This window comes from Fringilla coelebs (assembly GCF_963513975.1).
Source record: "Fringilla coelebs genome assembly, chromosome: 6".
Taxonomy (NCBI): domain Eukaryota; kingdom Metazoa; phylum Chordata; class Aves; order Passeriformes; family Fringillidae; genus Fringilla; species Fringilla coelebs.
In genome coordinates, this window is record NC_140034.1 from 40,464,143 (window position 1) to 40,484,560 (window position 20,418).

A 20,418-nucleotide genomic window follows, 5' to 3' on the forward strand; every position below is an offset into this window, starting at 1 on the left:
TTTAGTTTTTGGGGTTTTTTTAAGAAATGCACACAAAAACTGTGCAGAGAGTGCTTCAGGCTTGTGTTCTGGTTTATATTACCAAAAAAAATTTCCTTTCAATATAAAAAAGCATTACAGTAGGGAATACAGGATAAATTAGCTCCACTATCTAATAAAAAGAACATTTACATTTTTTTTAAAATAGATTTCAAACATTATTTCACACACAGCCCTTTTCCCAGGCATTTGTGACAGTCATTGGAGCATTAAATAGCAACCAGGAGGCAGGGATGCTGAGAGGGTCTGGCCCAGGCTGGTCTCTACTACTCCCTCCAAGGTGCTTGGGCCATGGTCACAGTGCTACAGTGAAGGAGACAGCAGATCCTTCTGCTCTCCAGCCTGCCCAGAGTTCTCCAGCCACCAGTGACTTCAGCTTGAGCCCCTGGCCCCAAAATACTCACCAGAGCTATTAAAAACAAATACAAAAATACAACTGCTTCTCCTGCCTACAGTTCTGAAAACTACTGTACCACAGAGAGGACAGCCACAAAACCAAGGGACAAAACCAACAAATTTACATGCCATACAGTGGGAGTCTGCTTTCTGGGCTTGCTTGTTCATTAAATTCTCCCAAGAAAATTCCTTCTGCATGTTACCAACTGCTACAGATCCTCTCAGACTTGCACATATCTTTACAGCTATCTCCAGTTCTTGTTTGGAATTGCTGCCTGGCCTTTTGAGCTGTGTTCCCAGTGGCACGTGAGCCAGCCTGCAGAGAGGATTTGAAGTCTTCACACAGCAAAGAGCAGTGGGGGATCAGAAAAGGTAGAAGAGGAGAAACAGCTGTGCACAGCCCAGAATAACAGATGAAGAAGAGATCGTTTTGAAGATACAGGGGACTACCATTAAGGAGAGAGGGAAAGCAAGAAAGCTAAAAACAGACAAAGCAATGAGTACAGAATTAGGAAAGCCAAAGAGAAACAAGCCAGCCAAGATCATACTTCAGGCATGTATATTTAGTACTTTGTGCTCTGGCTGCTTTGGTCTGGTTCCCCCAGCTCTAACAGGTTTTTTCCCCCATGCCACTGGTGGCAGAAAAAGGCTTTAAGGCTTTTTTTCCCCTTCAGCCACCCACCATGCACAAATGAGGGTATTTGCCAGCCAGGCTCCGACCTGAGAACTCTGATAAAAAAACTGAGGGGAAAGGAAGAAACTGGAGACTGAGGGAGGCAGTTCTGCTTCTTTCGATCACCTCCAGAGAAATTACCAACTCTGCTGACAGTTTTGTTCCTTCTCTGGGAATTGCTGTCCCAGAACAGTCACTGACACCAGCTCCTGAGGCAGAAGGAGAACAGATAAGCTTGATTTCTGCTCAGCCCATTCCCTACAAGACTGGTAGATGGAACAGATTTTTCTTATCTTAAGTGCAGCACCTGCTGTCCAGTACAAATACTGCTGGGTTTTGGCTAACAAAACTGTTTTTCTTTATTAAACAACAGACCAGAGATTAATGCTAAAATGCCTCATTACAAGGAGGTCCAGAGGGAAATAGTTCTGAACAGATTTCCAGAAGGTTTATTGCAACATTTGATGCTGCTTAGCAGCCTGGAAACATATTTTGTTGCTGGAATATGCTGACTGCAGCATGGGGGGGCTGCGGCTCTACCTGCCTAGCCCTCTCTTGCCATTGAATAAACTGTTCTCAAATGAAGCTTGGAAAAGCTCCTAATGCCTCCTTCCTGTTCCCTAGTACCCTGATTCCCCAACCTAGATACTTAGCCATAATCTTTGTCTATTGTGGCCCAGGCTTTCTGTTTCTTTCCTTCCTTGCCTGTAGTCTGTGCAGTGCCACTGGGAGAGCTCAAGGGACCCAGCCCCAGGGGTCTAAGGCAACAGCCAGAGGATGAATGTGCTGCTGCTGCAAAACCTGGGCACAAAGTTTAATGCTCTGCTCCTTCCTTGCCAGAGATTACAGCTTTCAGAGGAGCTGGCTCGAGTCTATATAAAAGTGCTCACATAATCTGAGCCTATAAAATCTGTAAAAAGACCTAATCTAAAGAAGAAACCACATCCCCTTCTGTCATTCCCCAGCTAAAATGAGTTTGGGGTCAGGGAGTAAGTGACCAGATGAACAATTAAGGCAAAAGGGATTGATGATTCCAGATGAGAAACTAGTCATTTGTCCAAGTCAATATCCATGACCATAGCAGCAGCTGGAGCAGTGTGGCTGCACACAGGGTGTTCTTGGATCCTGCCTGGGGTCTCAGTAGCTCCAGTTTAATCTCTGACCAAGGTCCAGTCCCAGCCATCTTTCTCAGGTTCACTTCCAAATGATTGAGCAGGTGACATGTTAGTTAAATACCAAACTATCTCAAGGGAGGAAATACTATCAACTAAAACAATTCTGACTTGATTACTTTCATCATGAGCCCATGGGAGAATCTCAGAGGAAATTCTCTGACCAGAAATGATTCCACCAGACTGGTCCAGGAAAACAGCATGGGAGTGGTTGACAAACTTCAGCCTCTTCAATCCAGCACCATGTCTGGACCTCCCCTTAAGGATGGAAAAGCATGCAGGAACCACTGCAAATATTTTTGCTAACAGAGCACCACAAACTTTTTTTTTGCAAGTATCAGAGGAAAGGCAAAGGCTGACAAGATTTAAACAGTATATCCTCCCTTCTCAGGAAGGCAGCAGTATCAATAACACTTGACCAAAGCCATTCTTTACCCCAGGAGATGGGAACGCAGCAGGGAACCATTTGGTCTCTTTCACAACAGTTAACAATAAATCTTAGTAAAAACAGAAAGGTAGGCACCAAACTCTCGACCCTCAGCCAGCCTTAGCTGAGTCCCATTGCTAAGTTAGCTGCCCCTGCTTGGAGTTCCAGAGAAAAGCCAGCCTCACTGGAGTCCTTGACATCTCTGACAAGTTTCACAAGACAGGGGCAAAGCTTCCACTGAAGAATGAGTGTTTTCATCCTGTGGCTGGAAATTAAAGCCAGAAGCACGCGAACGTTGACTACACCTGCGTAGACAGGCCACCACTGCTTGTTTCAAACCCACCTAGACAGTCAAGGCCAACCTGTTGCCTCATGCAGCCCCTGCATGTCTGTTCTTGAGTCTTTTGTTGTCTAAAGCACGATGAAGTGGTGAATGGTAGGCTCAGCCTGGTGTGAGAGGCAGCTGTGCTCATCCTCCCTCACCCCCACCAGCTCCATCCGTCTCTAGTGCAATTGGCGGCTCTGGGCTCCTGCTCCACGGTTGCTGCTGCTGGCTCTGGGCAAGGGTCCGGTGTACAGTGTAGTGCACATCACCTCAAAGTTCCAGCCCCTGAAGTACAATCCTTTTGGTCATTCATATATTACAACCATCTTTTTTTCTTTTTATTTTTTCTCCCTGTCCCATTTTGTTAAAAAAAATAAAGTTTTTTGGGGTGTTTTCAGGTTTTGTTTCTTCGGATTTTCCTTCGTTCTTCTGAGCACGTGGGGAACATGGTGGTTCATGGGCCACTTCTTACTGGATCCCTCGAAAGAGACACATAGCAAAGATCATGGCAAACAGCTGGGAAGAGGAGGGGGGAAGAAGAGGGCAGAAACAAAACAGAGAACCATGAATGTCAGCTGCATCTTACAGAAGATCGGCCAAGCCCTCCCTGCTTTGGGACCACCTCCATTGCTTTCTCCTACCCAGCAGTCAGTGATGCAGAGAGGGGGACCCTTACCACCCACAGGAGGCTGTGATAGAACTCTTTCCTCTGCCCCTCCCTCCCCCCCAAACTGTTAGTGGCTACAGCAGCAGCCTGGCTTCATTCCCAAACTGCCCTTGGTGTCACAGGGGTGCAGGATCCAGCATCCCTGCTCTGCACATCACTGCTACTTCCTGGCGTGGGCACAGCACAGCCTTTGTGGGAGGCTGCTGCACCTCTGCCCAGATCTCTCTCCTTTGCACAACATGGGGGACTTTTAAAGAACCCAGCCTTCCCCTGCAATGCCACAGGGACATAATTTCTCTGCAATAAACCATGTCTGGTGGATGTCTGTCAGAGATATCACCAAAAAAGTGGCTACTAATGCAGGACAATGAAAGTGCTCTGGAGCCCATCTTTTCAGTCTCTAAACAGGTTTTAAAGCACAGACAGGGTTTGAACACATTAACCAAGTGACAGATTAGTCAGCTGGCCAGGGCACTGTGGCAGTGGGAGCAGTGACTGCCCAGGGTCCTGTGGAGAGTGGCGGGTCTCCAAAGCCCCTGTGGCCAGCGTGACAGGGCAAGAGCCCAGCACGAGGTGGCACTGCAGGCGTGTGGCACCCGTTTCTTCCCTGCCCTTTGTGTCAAAGGATCAAGGAGCCTCTTTCCAGCCAATTAAACCCACAAATTGATAGCCTGCTTGCACTTTGCCAGGGCACCTTTCCCTGGCGAGGGGGAGAGCTGCCTGTTTGCCTTGCTGCTGGCACCTTACTGACACTGCTTTGTTGCAGTCACACAACAGCCAGTACCTCAATAGCCAGCACTCCGATGGCAAGAGCTCCTGCCAGGTACACGTACGTCTCAAAGGAGTTCAGGATCACGGTGTAGCAGCCCTAGGAAAGACAAAACACGGTGAGATACACCTGAGCAGCACATTGTGTTCTCTCTAGGACACGAGGTTCTCTCAGACCAGGCACCACAAGCTCAACTCCCTCTCAGCACCCCACCCAGCCCCATGGCACAGGAGGCAGAGGTCCACGAGACACTGCTGGGGAAGAGGAAGGTGTTGCTGGGTTCACACCCCTCACTGACCATGAGGAACTGTGAGTTCTGCAGGCCAGAGAGAAGCAGCACAAAGCAACTGCAAAGGGCAGAGAATAAGCACAGAGGGAAGGACACTCACTGCAGGTGACAGACATCCCAGACTGCCTAGAGAAATGGATGATTTATTTAAAGCCAAGGCAGGAAATTCTTGATTCATCTCTCACTGCCAGCAGCTCCTTACCAACCCAGGACCTTTTCTCTGTGCTTCCCCCCAAAGAGGCTGGCTGAACAGCTGCTGATCTTGCTATAGAAGAAGAATTTCATTAGGAACTCAGGGCCATGCACTATGGCAATTATTCCACTTATGAAGCATAGCCGCCATCATCCTTAATTAAATGTGTTGCTGCTAATACAATTAACAGAAGGTAGATCTTCCTGCAAAGGTTTCAGGATATTTCTGGAAATCACCAGCTTATCCTGGCCTCAATTATCCCAGCCTAAAATTTCAACCCACTGGGAAATTTCTGCAAACACGTGACACATAAAGAGAAAAGTAGATTGGAGTTTGTCCAATATGAAAAGCAGATTCCTCTCCACTGAGAATATACTTCACACATACATTTTAATCCTATCTGTATTGCCAGGATGTTTCAATCACCTGTTTTTTTTTTTCCTTCCACCCATAATGAAAGTCTTGGAACTGCAAATACAGCACAATAGTTATGTACCTGTGTCCATGCCAAACCTTGCTCACTGCGAGTAAGGCATAACTGGTGGAGAGTGATGGAGGACATGGAGAAGATCCACTCATAAGGCCACCCCAGGGGACCCAGCCTGCTGGAGCAGTAACTGAGCTGTAAAAACCATGCTCCTGTCAACATGAGACCACTCAGCATCAGCTCTCTTCCAGCCATGTTTCAGCCAAATCTTCAGAGAAAAGCATCCAGCTCAGCAACAAATATTTGTGTGCTTGCCAGACCTCCAACCTTAACCCAGCCTTCAGCATGCTCTGCTCAGCTGGCTACAGACAGGAGTGAGCACAAATGTGTCAGCACTGTCCTACCAGCCTGGTGGCCCCAGAGCCTGACTTTGCTCCAGCAATGCCTCAATTCAGCTCCCAGTTGCTTTGGATTGTCTCTCCTGTTTTACAAAGTGCACCACTCTGTGCTTGATGACACTCACTGTGCACAGAGCTTCTTCCACCAACACTCTGGTGACATGAGCTTGCAGGAACTACTTCCTTTCAATGGAAGTAGTAAGCTTCAGCATTACCACTCAGGGAAAACTTAACCCTCTTTCTCACAATGCATTTGTCTTTTCCTCCCTGCTGTCGTCATCTCTCTCCTCCCCATCCATTCCCAGCAATCAGACCTGGCAGAAGCAGCATGGTGCTGTCTGCTATGATCTCTCACCCAGAGTGTCTTTGCCAACCATTTCCAGCTGCCAGTCAGGGAGTAGTTCACATGCTGCTTCCAAAATCCTTTCCTCTCTTTCTCAATCTGCTCTTAAGTGCTGAAAAGAGGACCACTGCCTAGTCTGGAGGGAGAAGGAGACTTGTACATATGGTCAGTACAGTGCTCCTTTGGTTTAACTAATGTTGAGTTGAACACAGTCAGGAACTTTGCTGGAAAGTTTCTTAAACATCACATCTTGGTGACATTGGAAGGAAACTCGACCCTGCATCAATGGGATGAACTGTCTTGTCATAGTCCAGTATGGCAAAAAATTGCCAAGTAGAGAGACTTGGGAAAAAAATAATATATTAGAACTATAGAATGGCTTGGGTGGGGCAGAAACTTAAAGATCACATAGTTCCAACCCCTCTGCTACAGTCAAACTACTGCCAATAGACCAGGATGCTCAAAGCCCCATCCAGCCTGGCTGTGAACATTTCTAGTGACAAGGCATCCACAACTTCTCTAGACAACCTTTTTCTGCATCTCACCATCCTCACAGTCAATAATTTCTTCTGTAATATCTAGACTAAAACTATACTTTTTCAGTTTAAGGCAATTCCTCCTTGTCTTATTATTACATGTCCTTCTAAAAAGTCCCTCTCCAGCTTTCTTGTAGGCTCCCTGTAGGTACTGGAAGACAGCTATAAGAAATGCCCTTTTTATACAGTAAAGAGTAAAGAAGCAGAGAAATGCAGCTTTACAATACTTCTCTTCCTTAGAAAACAGACATGGTTTTCTGTGGCTGTTTAACCTTTGATATTTTGATTGTATGTATTGATTAGGAGTCTTTGTGAACTAAATTGGAACCATTCCTGCAGCCAGTAAGAATCAGCTTCATCCCATTCTACCTGACCTGTTCTGGCTTGCTAATTAACTTCTCAGAGATAGTTCTAACCTTCATAAACACAACAGAACGTGATCTAAATTTCCACCTTAACTCTCAATCCCTTAGGAAAATCTTTGTATTTCTGATGACACAGCACAACATGGACTTAGCAGTGTATGCAATGAAAGGAGATGTTCAAAATCAGCTATATGCCATCCCTTCAAAAGCTGTCAGCGGGAGTGTAATTAGGATGTGAGGTACAGTCAGGACTTGCCAGATTCACTAGCTACCATAACCACTACAGCCATCTCTCTGCTCACTGGGAAGCTCCTTCTCCTAGCGTTTGGCCTGCCTTACCTGCCGGTTCTGAAACCTCTCAATGCCTTCTAGACAAGCTTCCTTGTTGACAAACATCCCTTCCCGGCTCTGGAGCTCTCGCTGGCAGCAAGCCTCTGGTGTCGCCTTTTCCAAAGAGGAATATGGAAGGTGACGAATATCTTCAAAATCTTCAGGTCCGTTCACTCCACAGCAAGCAAACTGGGGAGAGGCACAGAGAAGAAAGGAAGACAGAATTGATACCCTTCCCTCAAGCAGACTTGAGAAATCTAATACCTATTCCTGAAGGGATCAAAGCTTTAGTCAAAGCAGAGACAAAACAGCCATTGTTTCCAAAGAAGTGGGTTGTGCTTATACCTTGGAACTTCTGTTTCATTGAAGTCTTTATGAAGTCCCAATGCTTCTGTGTCATGCTGTAGGTTCTAAGGTACTACTGAGAATATTGCTGCAAACTACACAGGGCTTTGGGGCACATCCAGAATGACTTGCTTGAGATCACCCAGCAGTGCAACCCAGGCTCCCAACCACCCTTTCTCCCCATAACTAATAGCCAGGATTGTTGCTGCTCAAAGGCAATGCTAGGTGATTTGAGTGAGGTCCCTCTTTAGGATTCCAGTCAGATGCTTTTTAAGGATTCTAGTCATACTCTGATTCTGTCTCCTTTCAGTCAGCAGAAGGAAATGTCTTTATTAAAGTCCTGAATCAGCATGAAGGGCAGCAATCATCCTTTCCTTTTAAGATTAAAATTGACTTTTCATCTGCAGAAGCTGACATCCCGCTTTTCACTCCTGAGGGGGTACACCATGGGGCGTACAGAGCACTAACACATGTGTACACACACACAGATAGACACACAGACACACAGACACACACAGAGATTGAATTCCTTGTGGTAGGTAATAACAACTGTAGTTCCAATGACAGTCGACCTGTAACCTGCCCAATTAGGGGTGTAATAGCAAAGTCAATTTTGATAGCTAATATTTCTATAGTGAAAATACATCATTAGGCACACTCCTGCCTAAGCTGCTGTTAACTACAAAACACTAGGTAATGCCAGCTTTTGGCTGCTGTTGGCTGGGAATAATTCCAAAGCAGTCTGCAAGGTGAAAGGCCCAGAGCAAATACAGTGATACCCAGCTGCAGACACCTCCACTACTTTCTGTGCCCAATATTTGAAAACTGTGGGTACTCCAATGCCTCAGGCTATGCAAATCAGGTGACCCTGATGTGGTCACTAGGAGTGTCTCTCGCAGGACTGGTGGCAGCTCCATTTGAGAAAGACTGACTGCCAGCCGAAGTCTCACCTCCCTTCAACCACAAGTCCTGGTGCTAGGCTGCACACGACAGGATGGTTGAAAGCAGGCTGGCCCTGGGAGAGCTGAGGGTGTGGGCTGAGCAACCTGTTGGTGGCCACTGACCACGGGCAGAATGGGACTGGCGTGGTCTGATTTACCGTGATCATAACGGAGTTCCAGGTGGAAGAGAAGACATCCGTGTCGTTGTTCCTCTGGTAGTGCTTCTTCAGCTCCTTGGTGAAGAACTCTCTGGTCAGCTGAAAGGCACAGACAGGTGGAAATGTAAAGGCTATTGCCAACACCTTTCCCAAATATTTCCTAAAGCTCCCTCCTGTGAATGATGGGGGTTCTTTGGGTTTGTTCTTTTTTCTTTTCCAGACCTCAGAAGAGAAACATGTGAAAAGCCATTGGCTGAGCCATATCTATGTAGAGGGTGAAGGGTACCTGTTGGATACAACTGTCACTCATTAAAATCAGGGACTAAACTATATCTGTACTTCTAAAATAATGTTTACACTTAAATGTTGGTTGGTTTTTGGTTTTATTGTTTTATTTTTTTAAATTGAAAAATTTTATTTGAAAGTATTTAATAAATTGAAACAGGCTTAAACCAGATTTTAGAAAGATTGTCAAATCCGCATCCAAACTGTATTTTCACTTGCTGTGCTTCATGAGGTCTGCAAGCAAAGCTTGATTTTCCCCTCCATTTTTCAGTCTAACCAGTTAACTTCCTACTAACAATAGGGGAACTGCTCTGAATTTACCTGAATGTGTGAGAAAGCAGAATGAAGACTTAACATGAAACTTTCTAGAAATTATAAAGTGAAAAAAATTCATTAATAGGAACTAGTCAAGTCATCTTATGAATCAGAAAAAAATGCCATTTGCTTGACAATGCTTTTGATTATCTAAACTAACCTGCATTCATGAAGGAAAAAAAGCCCTCTTTATATTTAGATAATTAAACATTTCTCCAAAAGCCAACAATATAAATTATTATTCATTTACCCCTGCCTATATTTACAGTAAAACAGATTAAATGAACAAACAATTTGTTCCAGAGTCTTCTCGAGAAGTTAGACACCTTGAAATTATGTTTACTTAGGATGACTCTCTGGAGGAATAGCGAACATACAATCCTAATAATCATGTTAAACTGAGCATCCCAGTTCAATCTTGCTGCCTTTCTGTCACTTCAGGACAAAAACTTCAAGAAATCCTCTTTCACATTCCCAATAGATCTGGACTTGTGTGGTCCCTTCTCCAAAATGTCTTGTGATTAGTGATCCACACAGACAAAATCTGCCACTGCAAAAGCCACAGTGAAGGGGGCTGGGCTTGGCTGGCTACAGCGCTGCTGTGATGTTGCATATTTGTAGGGTCAGGAATTAAGCTGCCTGAAAAATACACTTTCTATTCCCCCCGTTGTTCATACAGCACTGCTGACGCAGTAACAGAGGCTGCTACAAGCTGATTTCAGGTTCTTGATATGCAACGTGAAATATCTCACATACACATACATATGTATGAGCTCCATGGGTGGGCACAAAAGCACAAGCACAAAACTGTTTGTTTAATTTGTATTACAAAATTTAAGGACAAAAAACCCCACTGTAGTGACTTTTGAAAAGACCCTGGATACCATCTAATATTGGCTTCTCTTTTACAAATACAAACAAAGGCCAAATGTAATTACTACATCAGATTGGGTAAAACTTTGCCACAAATACTTGAATCACGCAATTAGCTCAATCTCACTACCTTTAATTAGTTATACTGTTTAATTCCTAAATTACTTTTTTGGGGCAGATATTAATTTTTTTTTTTTTTTTTGCTTTTGAATATTAAATTACCAGAGGACATGGCATTTTTGGGAATTTGGTGCTCTGAAGGAAGGTGAGGTAAGAAGATGCTGAAATATGTCCTCGGTGTTCTCCTTTCCTTCCCTTTTTCTGAGTACTTTATCCATGCAGCACCCAACCCTGCAGACAGTAGCACTTTTTTTGATGCTCATCTGTTCCTGAAGCGCACACTTTGAAACTGCTGGTAATAATCCCAGCCAGCTGCCTTTGTTGGGGTCTAAAACAAAAGAGTAATTTAAATATAAAGTGAAACCTTTATTTTGACAGCAGCAATCCCATAGGAAATTGTTCAGAGTTTGTGTGTGATTTTTACAACACTTGGCCTAAAACAAAGCCTAGTGCTGGAAGAGTACACGTGCCAGGAAAATAACCGATTCCATTTTGTTGGTCTTAAACTGCTTATCCTGAGCATCTCAAGTTCAGAAGAATGGGGCCAAAAAGAAATAATAATCCTTGTTTTAAAAAATTGCTGACAAAGGAGGATGAAATAAGACAGTCCTATTGCCATGCCCACGGCCCCCCTCTAGCTGAAACAAGTACTGGCCCTGATGAGATCAGTGCACATTGAACTTTTATGGCAAGAACCATTCGGAAGGGAGCAAAGGACCTACTGATAAAACTAGAGCTTCACACAGGCTTTGACAACACAGTTGTGGCAGCCACAGCCATGAACAATAAGGAGCTGTTCAGCTGTGTTTTGGGCGGGGCGCCTCCAGGGCAGCACATGCATGCATACATTTACATGGCAGTGAATGAAGTAAGACTGTTTTGTCACACTGGTTCAAAAAATAGCTTTGCTGGGATTAGTGCAGCTAGATAAAAGGGGTTTAGAAAAAGGAGTGCATTTCTGCACAACACAGGCATGCTGGCACTGCCCAGGAAGGTTACAGCCCTCTCATGCTGTGCTGTGCTCAAGGATGCCCAGTGCTGTGCAGAAGCTGCCTTCATGGTGCCTGCTTGGGGAGCAGGACACACTCCTGCCCATCTACATCGGCCTGGAGCAGTCTGCTGGGTCTGGCAAAGTACAGGGCATGGAGGTGCAGTCACCAGTGCTGCACTTCCTGCTCGTACCGAGCCTTCCGTCTGAGACACCTCTGCTCAGCCGAGGAAGGTTCACATTCTTTAGCTTTTGCCTTATGTCTGAGGAAATAGAGGCACTAGTGTCCAAGGTGGCTTTCTTATCAAGTGTTAGAGCTGGCGCTAAAAATCCAAACATCTGGACTCCACCCAAAGCCTGCCACTGGGCTCCTGTTCACTGCCATCCTGCTTTCTTGCTTGCTAAGACAGTTCACTAAGAATCAAATATCCCTCCAGGGTTTTTCCCATCCAGACCTTTCAATGGCATATAAAGAGCAATTCCTATTGCTCTTTCACAGTCTCTAGTTTTCATGAAAGTCATTATTTTATGGAGGATGTTCTAAATGATAAAAGGTTCTCCACCCCCAAAACCTCCTTTTCTAAGGAAGATAAACTCTGGTAATCACCTAGCTAATTAACAGCAGCCTTCTTCTTCAGAAACTGTTTTTAAATGGCTCTTTGGAAGTGCAGCTGGACTTGCAGATCACAGTAGTTCACCTTTGTGAACACCACCTTCACCTATCCCACCACCTTGCTCTGTTTCACCGACTCTTCCTCTCACGTCAAATCTCAGCAGAAAACATCTCTTTTCTCCCTTATTTTTCTCTCTTGATTTCTCTCACTCCCTTAGCTGTTAATAATTTAACCCCACTCAATGTTTGGGAGCTGCTTTGAGAGTAAAATGATATAAGAGAAAGCTGCACTGAACATTATCTGTAAAGAAAACAGATAAAGTGTATCTTTTGTCTCATTTTACGCACCCAGAGAGGCCACAGCCATAAGGACTGGTGCAGTGCCCATGACAGAATCCTGCTTGGTAAGCTTCGAAGAAATTTAAATTGGCTAAGTGTGCATTTGCCACCACATGCCCTAAAAGTAATTTATTTTGCAAAAAAGAGAAAAGCAAATCTGATCTTGATCTTAAATTGCTACTGTGAAGTATTCTTCCCACCATAGGATCAAGGAAAGACCACCTCTGTACATCCATATCGCTCCCCCTAACTCAAAGGTGATGGCAAAATTGGCCACAAGTGGCTTCCAAGTCACATGAGCTACCACCACAATATACAGCAACACCAAAACAAGGACTATTTTTTCCAGAAGAAACCTGAGGAGAGAACAAACCACAAGAACTCGCAGATCAAGTTTGACTTCTGCATAGAGCCATCTCCAGCTATGCTGGGATCTGACATTCTTCATTCCTTCTCATTTAAGCCCTTCCCGTCAATCATTCTGACAGAGTGGGAAGCTGGTGCTACAAACAAAGAGACAAGCTCAAGAAAGATAGAAGTTTGTTCCCCTTCAAGTCTTATCTCACAAAACACTGCCAGATGCCACAGAAGTCTAGAATAACCACTGTGACCTTATCTTGCAAGATAACATGAACTTACATGTCCCATGGCTCCCATGGGAGTGGAAGGTACCAATGCTTTGGCCAGAAACAAGCTGTAAGCAAGAAGGACAATCAGAAGTGCAGTCACTTTGTGCCCAGCTGCCTGGGCAGTTTCTTGCACCTTTTATCAGTTTCCCACAGAGAAGAGGGGAGGTAGGAGCCATCAGCTGAGAGCTGCTCACCCAGACCCTGCTCCCCAGGGACCGTGTTCTGTCTCTGTCACAAAGCACTTACCGGGGTCTGCAGGCCAGTTCCTACATGTGCGGTCTGCTCCTTGTGCTGAACCAAAGGAATTCTCTAAAAACTCCTTACAGCAGAGCTGTAATGACCACCAGGTCCCCCATACTGCAATATGTTTATAGGTGTTTCCATTAGGGCATGGCCTCAAAGCCTCAACTGGAATGGGGCACCCATTCCATGTGCAGAGTGCCATCCCTTCCCCACTGCCTTCAGATCTGAGGCAAAGACAAAAGACCACCAGCTCATAAATAGGAGAAAGTCCTCTCACTACCTCTGCCCAAGCCCATCCTACTATACAAATACCACGCTCTCTTGCTGTGAGCTTCATCAGTTTTGATTCTTTTCTATCAAAAACTTTCAAAAATGAATAAAATTAGAAGTCTATACTGCTTTAAGAAAATCATCCCTATAGCATGACCCTTTGCTCCTGCCACATTTCTCTCAAGCTCAGTACAACAAATGTGCTGTATGTTCTCTTGCTACTGGCAGAGGCAAAATATGCAAAATAAATACTAACAGTCACTAGTGAACACCTCTACCAGCCAATATTTTTTCAAAGCCATCACTCCAGGAAGAATGGATCTACTTCAGTCAGGCTCTCCTTTGCATATGTATGAACAGGAAAAAAAAAAATTCACAGACCTTTGCTGTTTAGAGAAAGAAATGAGACTGTGGTTACTACTACTGTAGTAAAAATTTACCACTAGCCCAGGGCAGGGATGATGGCCATATAATAATATTCATTGCAGAAGAATAGAGAAAGGCTACATCATATGAAGCTTTGGAGAGAAGGACAAATCTAAGCAGGGCAATAAGTGAGGTGGGATTTGCTTAGGGCGGGTCAGGGGGGGATATCTTACAAGCAGCATTGGTAGGAGTCTGGTGAGCAGCAGAACATGGAAGATCAAGAATGAACATGATTAGAAGATTCATAAGAGATTTTTTGTACTGCAGAGCAACATTGGCTCTGTCTGGAAAACAGGAGTTTTCAACAATTAGTATTAAACCTATGTTATATTGAAAAAGGATTCTAGTTGCATTTAATCACAGTGGGACTTTATGATAAAACTTCTCTCTGACAAAATGTGCAGCTGGTTTGGCTGCAAGAGAGTCAGGAAGACTTTAAAAGACTAAAACTTCAGGAATAAGTGTGTCCCCATAAACTCCCCATCCTGCACCAGCCAGGTTAGTTAGCATTCCCTGACGTGCTGGCAGTTCTGCAGACAGGGTAGTAATGAATGAGGTTTGCTGATATTTGAAACAGTCACTGTACAGACAAATCAGCCACTGTCTAACACCCTGCTCCAGCTGTGTATAACCCCACTGGGGTCCAGAGATTGCCCACCATCAGATACTTACATTTTCTCGGAATATAAAAGCCAGGATTGCAGCTGAAAGCTCCGCCAGGAAGATTAACAAAATAAACATGAAGAACTGGAAGAGAGAAGATAAAAACCACAAACATGGCATTAAATGTCTGCAATAGGTAGTAGGAATGCAGGGTTTTGCTAGTCACCAAAGAGATGGAAAAAATAACTCAGGAAACTTTTTTTCCCCCTGACAATTAAGAAACTGTATGAAACAGTCACTTGAAGCACACACATTCCCTCTCTGACCTCAGGACATGGGATCTTGTGACAATTTTGCTGGTTCTAATGAGTAAAAGTATATAAGGTTACAGAACCCGTAGCATCCCCTGACAAACCTGCACCAGGTCAAAACAGTAAAGCCTGCTTTGATGGAAAAGTTGTATAATTGTGGACATGCTCACAGAGGTTAAACTGTCCAGACACAAGTATAGGTATCACATGTAAATGCACATACACCCCTGATTGCACTACAAACAACACAGGTTTACTGTAATATAATCACAGCTTATCTTGTGTGGAAGGAGGAAGTGGGATATACCCTCAAATATTTATACCTATGACCTAAAATGGACTGTTTTTATTTCAGGACAAAAATAGCCTTAGTTAATATCCCCCAAACACAATGGGGTTGCTCTGAGTTAAGAACTAACCACACAGGACCTCTACAGAAAGTTGATAACACCCCGTAATAATTTAATTTGGTTATGCAAGTATCATCCTGTCTTGTATGGTATCCAGAGTATGCATATTCACATCCTTAAGATAAGAGCATGCTGCAGACTTGACAGAAAGCACAGCCTGCACATTAGAAGATAGTAAAAGGAAAACAGGCCTCCAGGTTGAAGTAAAACTCTTTACACTTATGTCATCATAATTTTACAAAAAGGGAAGGAAAGCAAAACAGAGAGGCGCATGGCTGCTCAATCCGAGCTGGAACTATATTTCATCCTGTTGCCTTTGCAACCTTATGCTGCTTCAATCTAAAAGTTTGGGTTTCAGTCTTGCCAAAGGCACCTTGTTTAGGTGAGGTTACCAAGCCTGGGTGATCCACTGCGCCATCACCCCACAGAAGTAAATCAGATGCACTTCAGAGGTCTCATCCCCAGAGACTGACATGCTGCTGTGAGGTGCTGTTCCTGGGACTTTGCCTACACTCAGGTACTCGGGAGTGTTTCCAGCCCAGGATGAGTGATGGGACTCCTGTGGGCTTCCACTTCAGATTCTGCCTGCTCTTGTGACCACTCCTCAGTGACACTGATGCTAATTTGATGCTGCTTCAGTCATTATGAAAAAGTAAAAGCAGGGATGTGTCCTTTGACATCCTTAAAACAATGAATGTTGGTGCTGAGGAATAGCTGTAGGAACAGAGCAGAAAGTAGCTAGATTCATACTCTCTCCTAAAATGGTATTTATTCTTGTAGAGAAAATCACAGACTTGAGTAACCATAAGTCTGAACTAGGTGGACATTTTTTATGTTCTTATTGCCAGAAAGAGAAATTACCATTTGAATCAGCCTGTCTAAAATTCAAACAAGGCCAAGAATTTGCCCACAGACTTTGAGATTATTTTCCAGAATTGAGTAGATGTTAAGACATTAACACAGATTCTGGCATTGTATGAGAAAGGCAAAAGTGAACAGGGAACCCTGTAAGACCATATCATGTGGAGGGTAATAAACTTGGTACATGTTACCAATGAAGACAGATGAAGCAACAAGTAAAAACAAACACAAGAGAAGTCTGGATTTTTTTGTGCGTGTATGTTAGAAGTTTATAGAAGGTCTGTCTGAAACAGAAAACAGGCAGACAGGGCCAGAAGTACTATTGTGATCCCCAAGCAATTATTTATAAACACTGTCTGAAAGGCTGTGCATTGTGCACTTCAATAATGGAGAGAGAATTCAAACTATCTGCTTGGCATGGGCAAAATGTTGTTTTGTTGTCAATTATCAGAGCTTTAAGTGATTCTTCCCCACTGGAAAAGCACGTGCACCACCCTATCACATTTGTCTTCCTGCTTCTGCAGTGGAAAAAAAAGAGGAGCCTGGGCTCAAATGACAAAACAAGAAAAGTCAGGTGAGCAGGGATTTTGGATTTTAACAGCATACTGTTGCTTGATTTTACTGAACTAGTTAACTCTCTAATTTATTCTTACTGCTGGAGTTTTCTGTGTGGGTTCTTTTTTTCCTGCTCAGAGACTGTTATAATTTCACCACAGGAGGGCAAAGAACAAGTGATGAGAATGTACGACGCTTTGCAAATTCACATCATCATCCATCAAGGGATCTCAGCATAGTCACTAAGGTCTAAGGTGGTGATCAAGTGATTAATCCCATCACCCTGCTAATTGCATTTCATTTACTGATTACTAGGAGGCACATCTTCACCCAAGCTCCAGCACAGATCTGTGCAGAAGTGGAAGCAGTCATTCCCAGATTATCTGTGATAAGCTTCATTATCATTCCCAAACTGATTTACACTTATCTTGTGCACTCTGCATTACAGATTTGTAAGTTACAGTAGGGAAAAACCCACAAGCAGCCATTAGGGTTGATGAGAAAAAGATGCATCATCAGTGTTTCAGAATTTGCTCCTATTCTGCATTTGAAGGAGAGTCAAAATCTGCTTAACGTGTTTTCCTTCCAAAAATTAAATTGATTTCTGATATGTGAGAGCACAAAAGAGCCAGCTGGTTCATGCATGGGACACAGCAACCTCACATTCAAATTCAGGCTTGATTCTTGACATTTGAGTACAGATACTCCCCACATCCAAGGTGAACATCCTAAGAAATGGGACTCTCAAAAATTTTGCCTCAGTTCCAGGTGATGGTTACAGGAGTTTTCACAGAAGTGGTCTATCAGAAGTTTCTACATAATAATGCTTCATGTTTATTTTTCATAACTCATCCAATGTTCCAGTTTCAGAGCTGCTGTTCCAAAAATCATCAACTGTCTTTAACTCAAGGGACCTGGACTTGCATTTTTATGCTGAGAAGTTTGAGGGGCTACTACATCCATTTTGCCAGAGTGCAAAACAGGATGTCTGCATTTGAAAATAAGCCAAATGAAGCTAACATGGGCTCTTCTTTTAACAATTCAGTCCCTTGGTATACAATGTTGTACATTCAATAGTACTTTGGATTCTGATTATTACAGTGTTGCTTTGCAGTCAGAGGACCTTCAGGACAAGTTATTCAATGTCTGGTTTGCAGGCCACTGTTTGTTCCTTTTCTTTTGTGAGTGAGGCTCAAATGCCAGTAAATCTAGAAATGCCTCACAGCCTCGTGCTTAATGCAACATGTTAGGTTCCATAGTGATGGGGTTATTTTTTACCAAAATACAAGCAGCTTACTGAAAAATAAAAGTCCTTGCAAACACTGAAACCAGAACCTAGAGAACATGCATCTCTCTTGTCCCTTCTGTCTTCTGTTTACATTTGGACTAAAAGCTTCAGGCATACATTATGCATCACTGAAATCTCACTCAAGCAGCTCTCTGGCTCATCAATTCTTTAACAACTTTGTAAGTGGACTTGATTTGATCTAGCAACTTCTCCCCAGGTACCACCCCCACAAAGACTTACACTCTCTGTTTTGCGAGTGTTCCCAGTCTCTCTGGCATACACTCATGAATCTCTTGCCTATTCAGTGTCTAAAACTTACTCCTATCAGACTTTAGGTTTCACAGATGTTTTTAGATCAGTTGATTTTAATATCAGCTGGTGTGGCCCCAAAAAAGAAGTTAGAAATATATTTCTTCTCCCAGGTCCTCATCCAAGTGCATCAGACTGCTGAAGATGAGATGGCTGGCTGTTTAGCTGAGTTGGTGTTGATACAAAAAGCCCTCAAAGATCTGACTGATCAAAATGGAGCAAAAATTCCTTATCCAGTAATCACTTTAAGAGTTTCTTCTAGTCTGGGGCATTACTTCCAGCCCATGTTTTTCTCACATTTAGTTAAAAATAAAATAATAATGAAGGTAAATAAATAAAGCAGCAGGTCTCAGAACTATCTCTAGGAGTAAGAAAAGTAATAACCACAAAATTGAGTGTACTGGAGTATAACTAAAATACATGGAGAAACTTTCAAATCTGTAAATGATGGTATATCAGGAAAGAACACGGCCCAGAGCTCCCTTTTTCCAGCCAGGTCACCCTGCACAGTCTGTGTGCAGCAGACTGAAAATATCACTCTCCCCTTTACTAACAACAACATTTCTCATCAAACTTCAGTTTTTAGTTTCTTAATCTGACAAGGACATGGGGGGGCTCCCTTGCACAGGGGCTATGTCCCAGCATTCCCTCCTTTGTTGTGAACCCCCGAGGAATGAATCTGCAAGTGGAACAGGGGATTTTGAGAACCCAAGAAAAGACCATTTTTGGTCACTTTATAAATGTAGAAAAAAACTGAACAACCAAATGGGGTCAATTGGAACGAAAGCTTAAAAGGATTAAAATACATTCCCAGACTGGGCTCAAATCTATATAGGTGAAAAAGCAAATTATCTGTATTACTAGCAGTGTGTAAAAGTATCCAAAGCCTACTTATCATCAGAAGGAATAACGACTAGAACAGCAGACACCCACTCCCGTGCTTATCCCAGCCATTATCATCCATCCAGTCACCCCTCTGAAGCACCAAGAGGAATTGCAAGGGCACTTACAAAGAGCAGGAGGCATTTGTTCTCACGGATGGCACCACAGCAGCCCAGGAAGCCCAGCAGGAAGAGCATTGCTCCCATGGCCAGCATGATGTAGGCTCCCGTGAAGAGCAGGGGGTTGGCAGCCACTATCTCTCGGAAACCTGTGGGATCCACAATGACCCAGATCCCGAGTCCCAGCAGGCACGCTCCTCCCAGCTGTCACAGCACGAGGACAGGAGAGAGAGGGAGACAGGTCAACACAAAACAACTGCTGCAGAAAAACTGGATTCATCGCTGTCTTTTGTTCAAATACGTTAATTTGGAGAATTTGTGTTTGTGCAGAAGCATGTATTCTCTGCTGTGCAGGTGATTTCTGACATGCTGCTCTTCATATCTCTTGCTCAATAAATGAATCATTTGCAGCAAAAGCACCTTTCTTTCTTGGCTCATCACTCTCCCAACTGTTTACTCCCTCTGTACTGCTGAAAGACAGTCTTGATCTGCTGCCACATCTGTAGAGGACAGTGAAGGGGCTCACGTGTACCATACCTGCCACAGAGGCCACGGTGGCTGGGCACTCCCACTCTTCCTTTCAAAAACAAAAACAGCTAAGAATGACTCCACATGTGGTAGGAAAATTACTGCTCCTGAATGAAAACCTCAGCAGGGCACTCAGGACTACTTCTGCCATTCAAGGATGAACTATGAGCATCATTAGTTACAGCTTTCCCTGTGGTTTCCCCTGTCAAGGACAGCAATAACTCAGACAACAGTGACCACTGTGCTGCCTTGCTGAATGCTTGGGTATCTTTGGATGTTGCAAAACACTCAGTGATTGCTAGTGCACAGCAGAGGGGATATTCTGTATTGTGGCATCTTTACCACATTATAGCCTGTCCTGCTGGAAATGGGGATCCAGAAAAGAAAGTGAATTCCAGATACTTACAAATATAAAGAAATTGAAAAGAAACATCAGGTATTTCATGCAGCTCAGACAGTCTCCCTCCATGGTCTTTAGGCTCCTTTGTCCAATTCCTCCTGCAAAACAACAGCTCCTTCTTAGCATGCTCATTTTTATTGGAATGACACAATCCTATCTCAAATCTATTTATATTTCCCACAAGACCCTGTGGAGTTCATTATAAAGGAGAGCTCTTCTTACCTGAAGGGGGAACATAGCACAGGCTAGTAAGAGATA

General features: G+C 43.8%; 1 protein-coding gene across 6 annotated transcripts in view; it reads right to left on the bottom strand.

Annotated features, from left to right (window-relative positions):
- Positions 1-43: 43 nt before the first annotated feature.
- Positions 44-20,418, bottom strand: part of TSPAN18 (tetraspanin 18) — a 129,829-nt gene continuing 109,454 nt past the window's right edge. For all 6 annotated transcript variants that reach the window (XM_084207915.1, XM_084207911.1, XM_084207912.1 and 3 more), the window contains 7 exons: positions 20,167-20,258; positions 19,242-19,436; positions 14,567-14,641; positions 8,794-8,892; positions 7,359-7,538; positions 4,484-4,567; positions 44-3,548 (listed from right to left, as the gene is read on the bottom strand). In XM_084207915.1, coding sequence (XP_084064041.1) covers positions 3,501-3,548; positions 4,484-4,567; positions 7,359-7,538; positions 8,794-8,892; positions 14,567-14,641; positions 19,242-19,436; positions 20,167-20,229 — 744 coding nt within the window. In that variant the 5' untranslated portion in view covers positions 20,230-20,258 and the 3' untranslated portion in view covers positions 44-3,500. The remainder of the gene's footprint in view (positions 3,549-4,483; positions 4,568-7,358; positions 7,539-8,793; positions 8,893-14,566; positions 14,642-19,241; positions 19,437-20,166; positions 20,259-20,418) is intronic.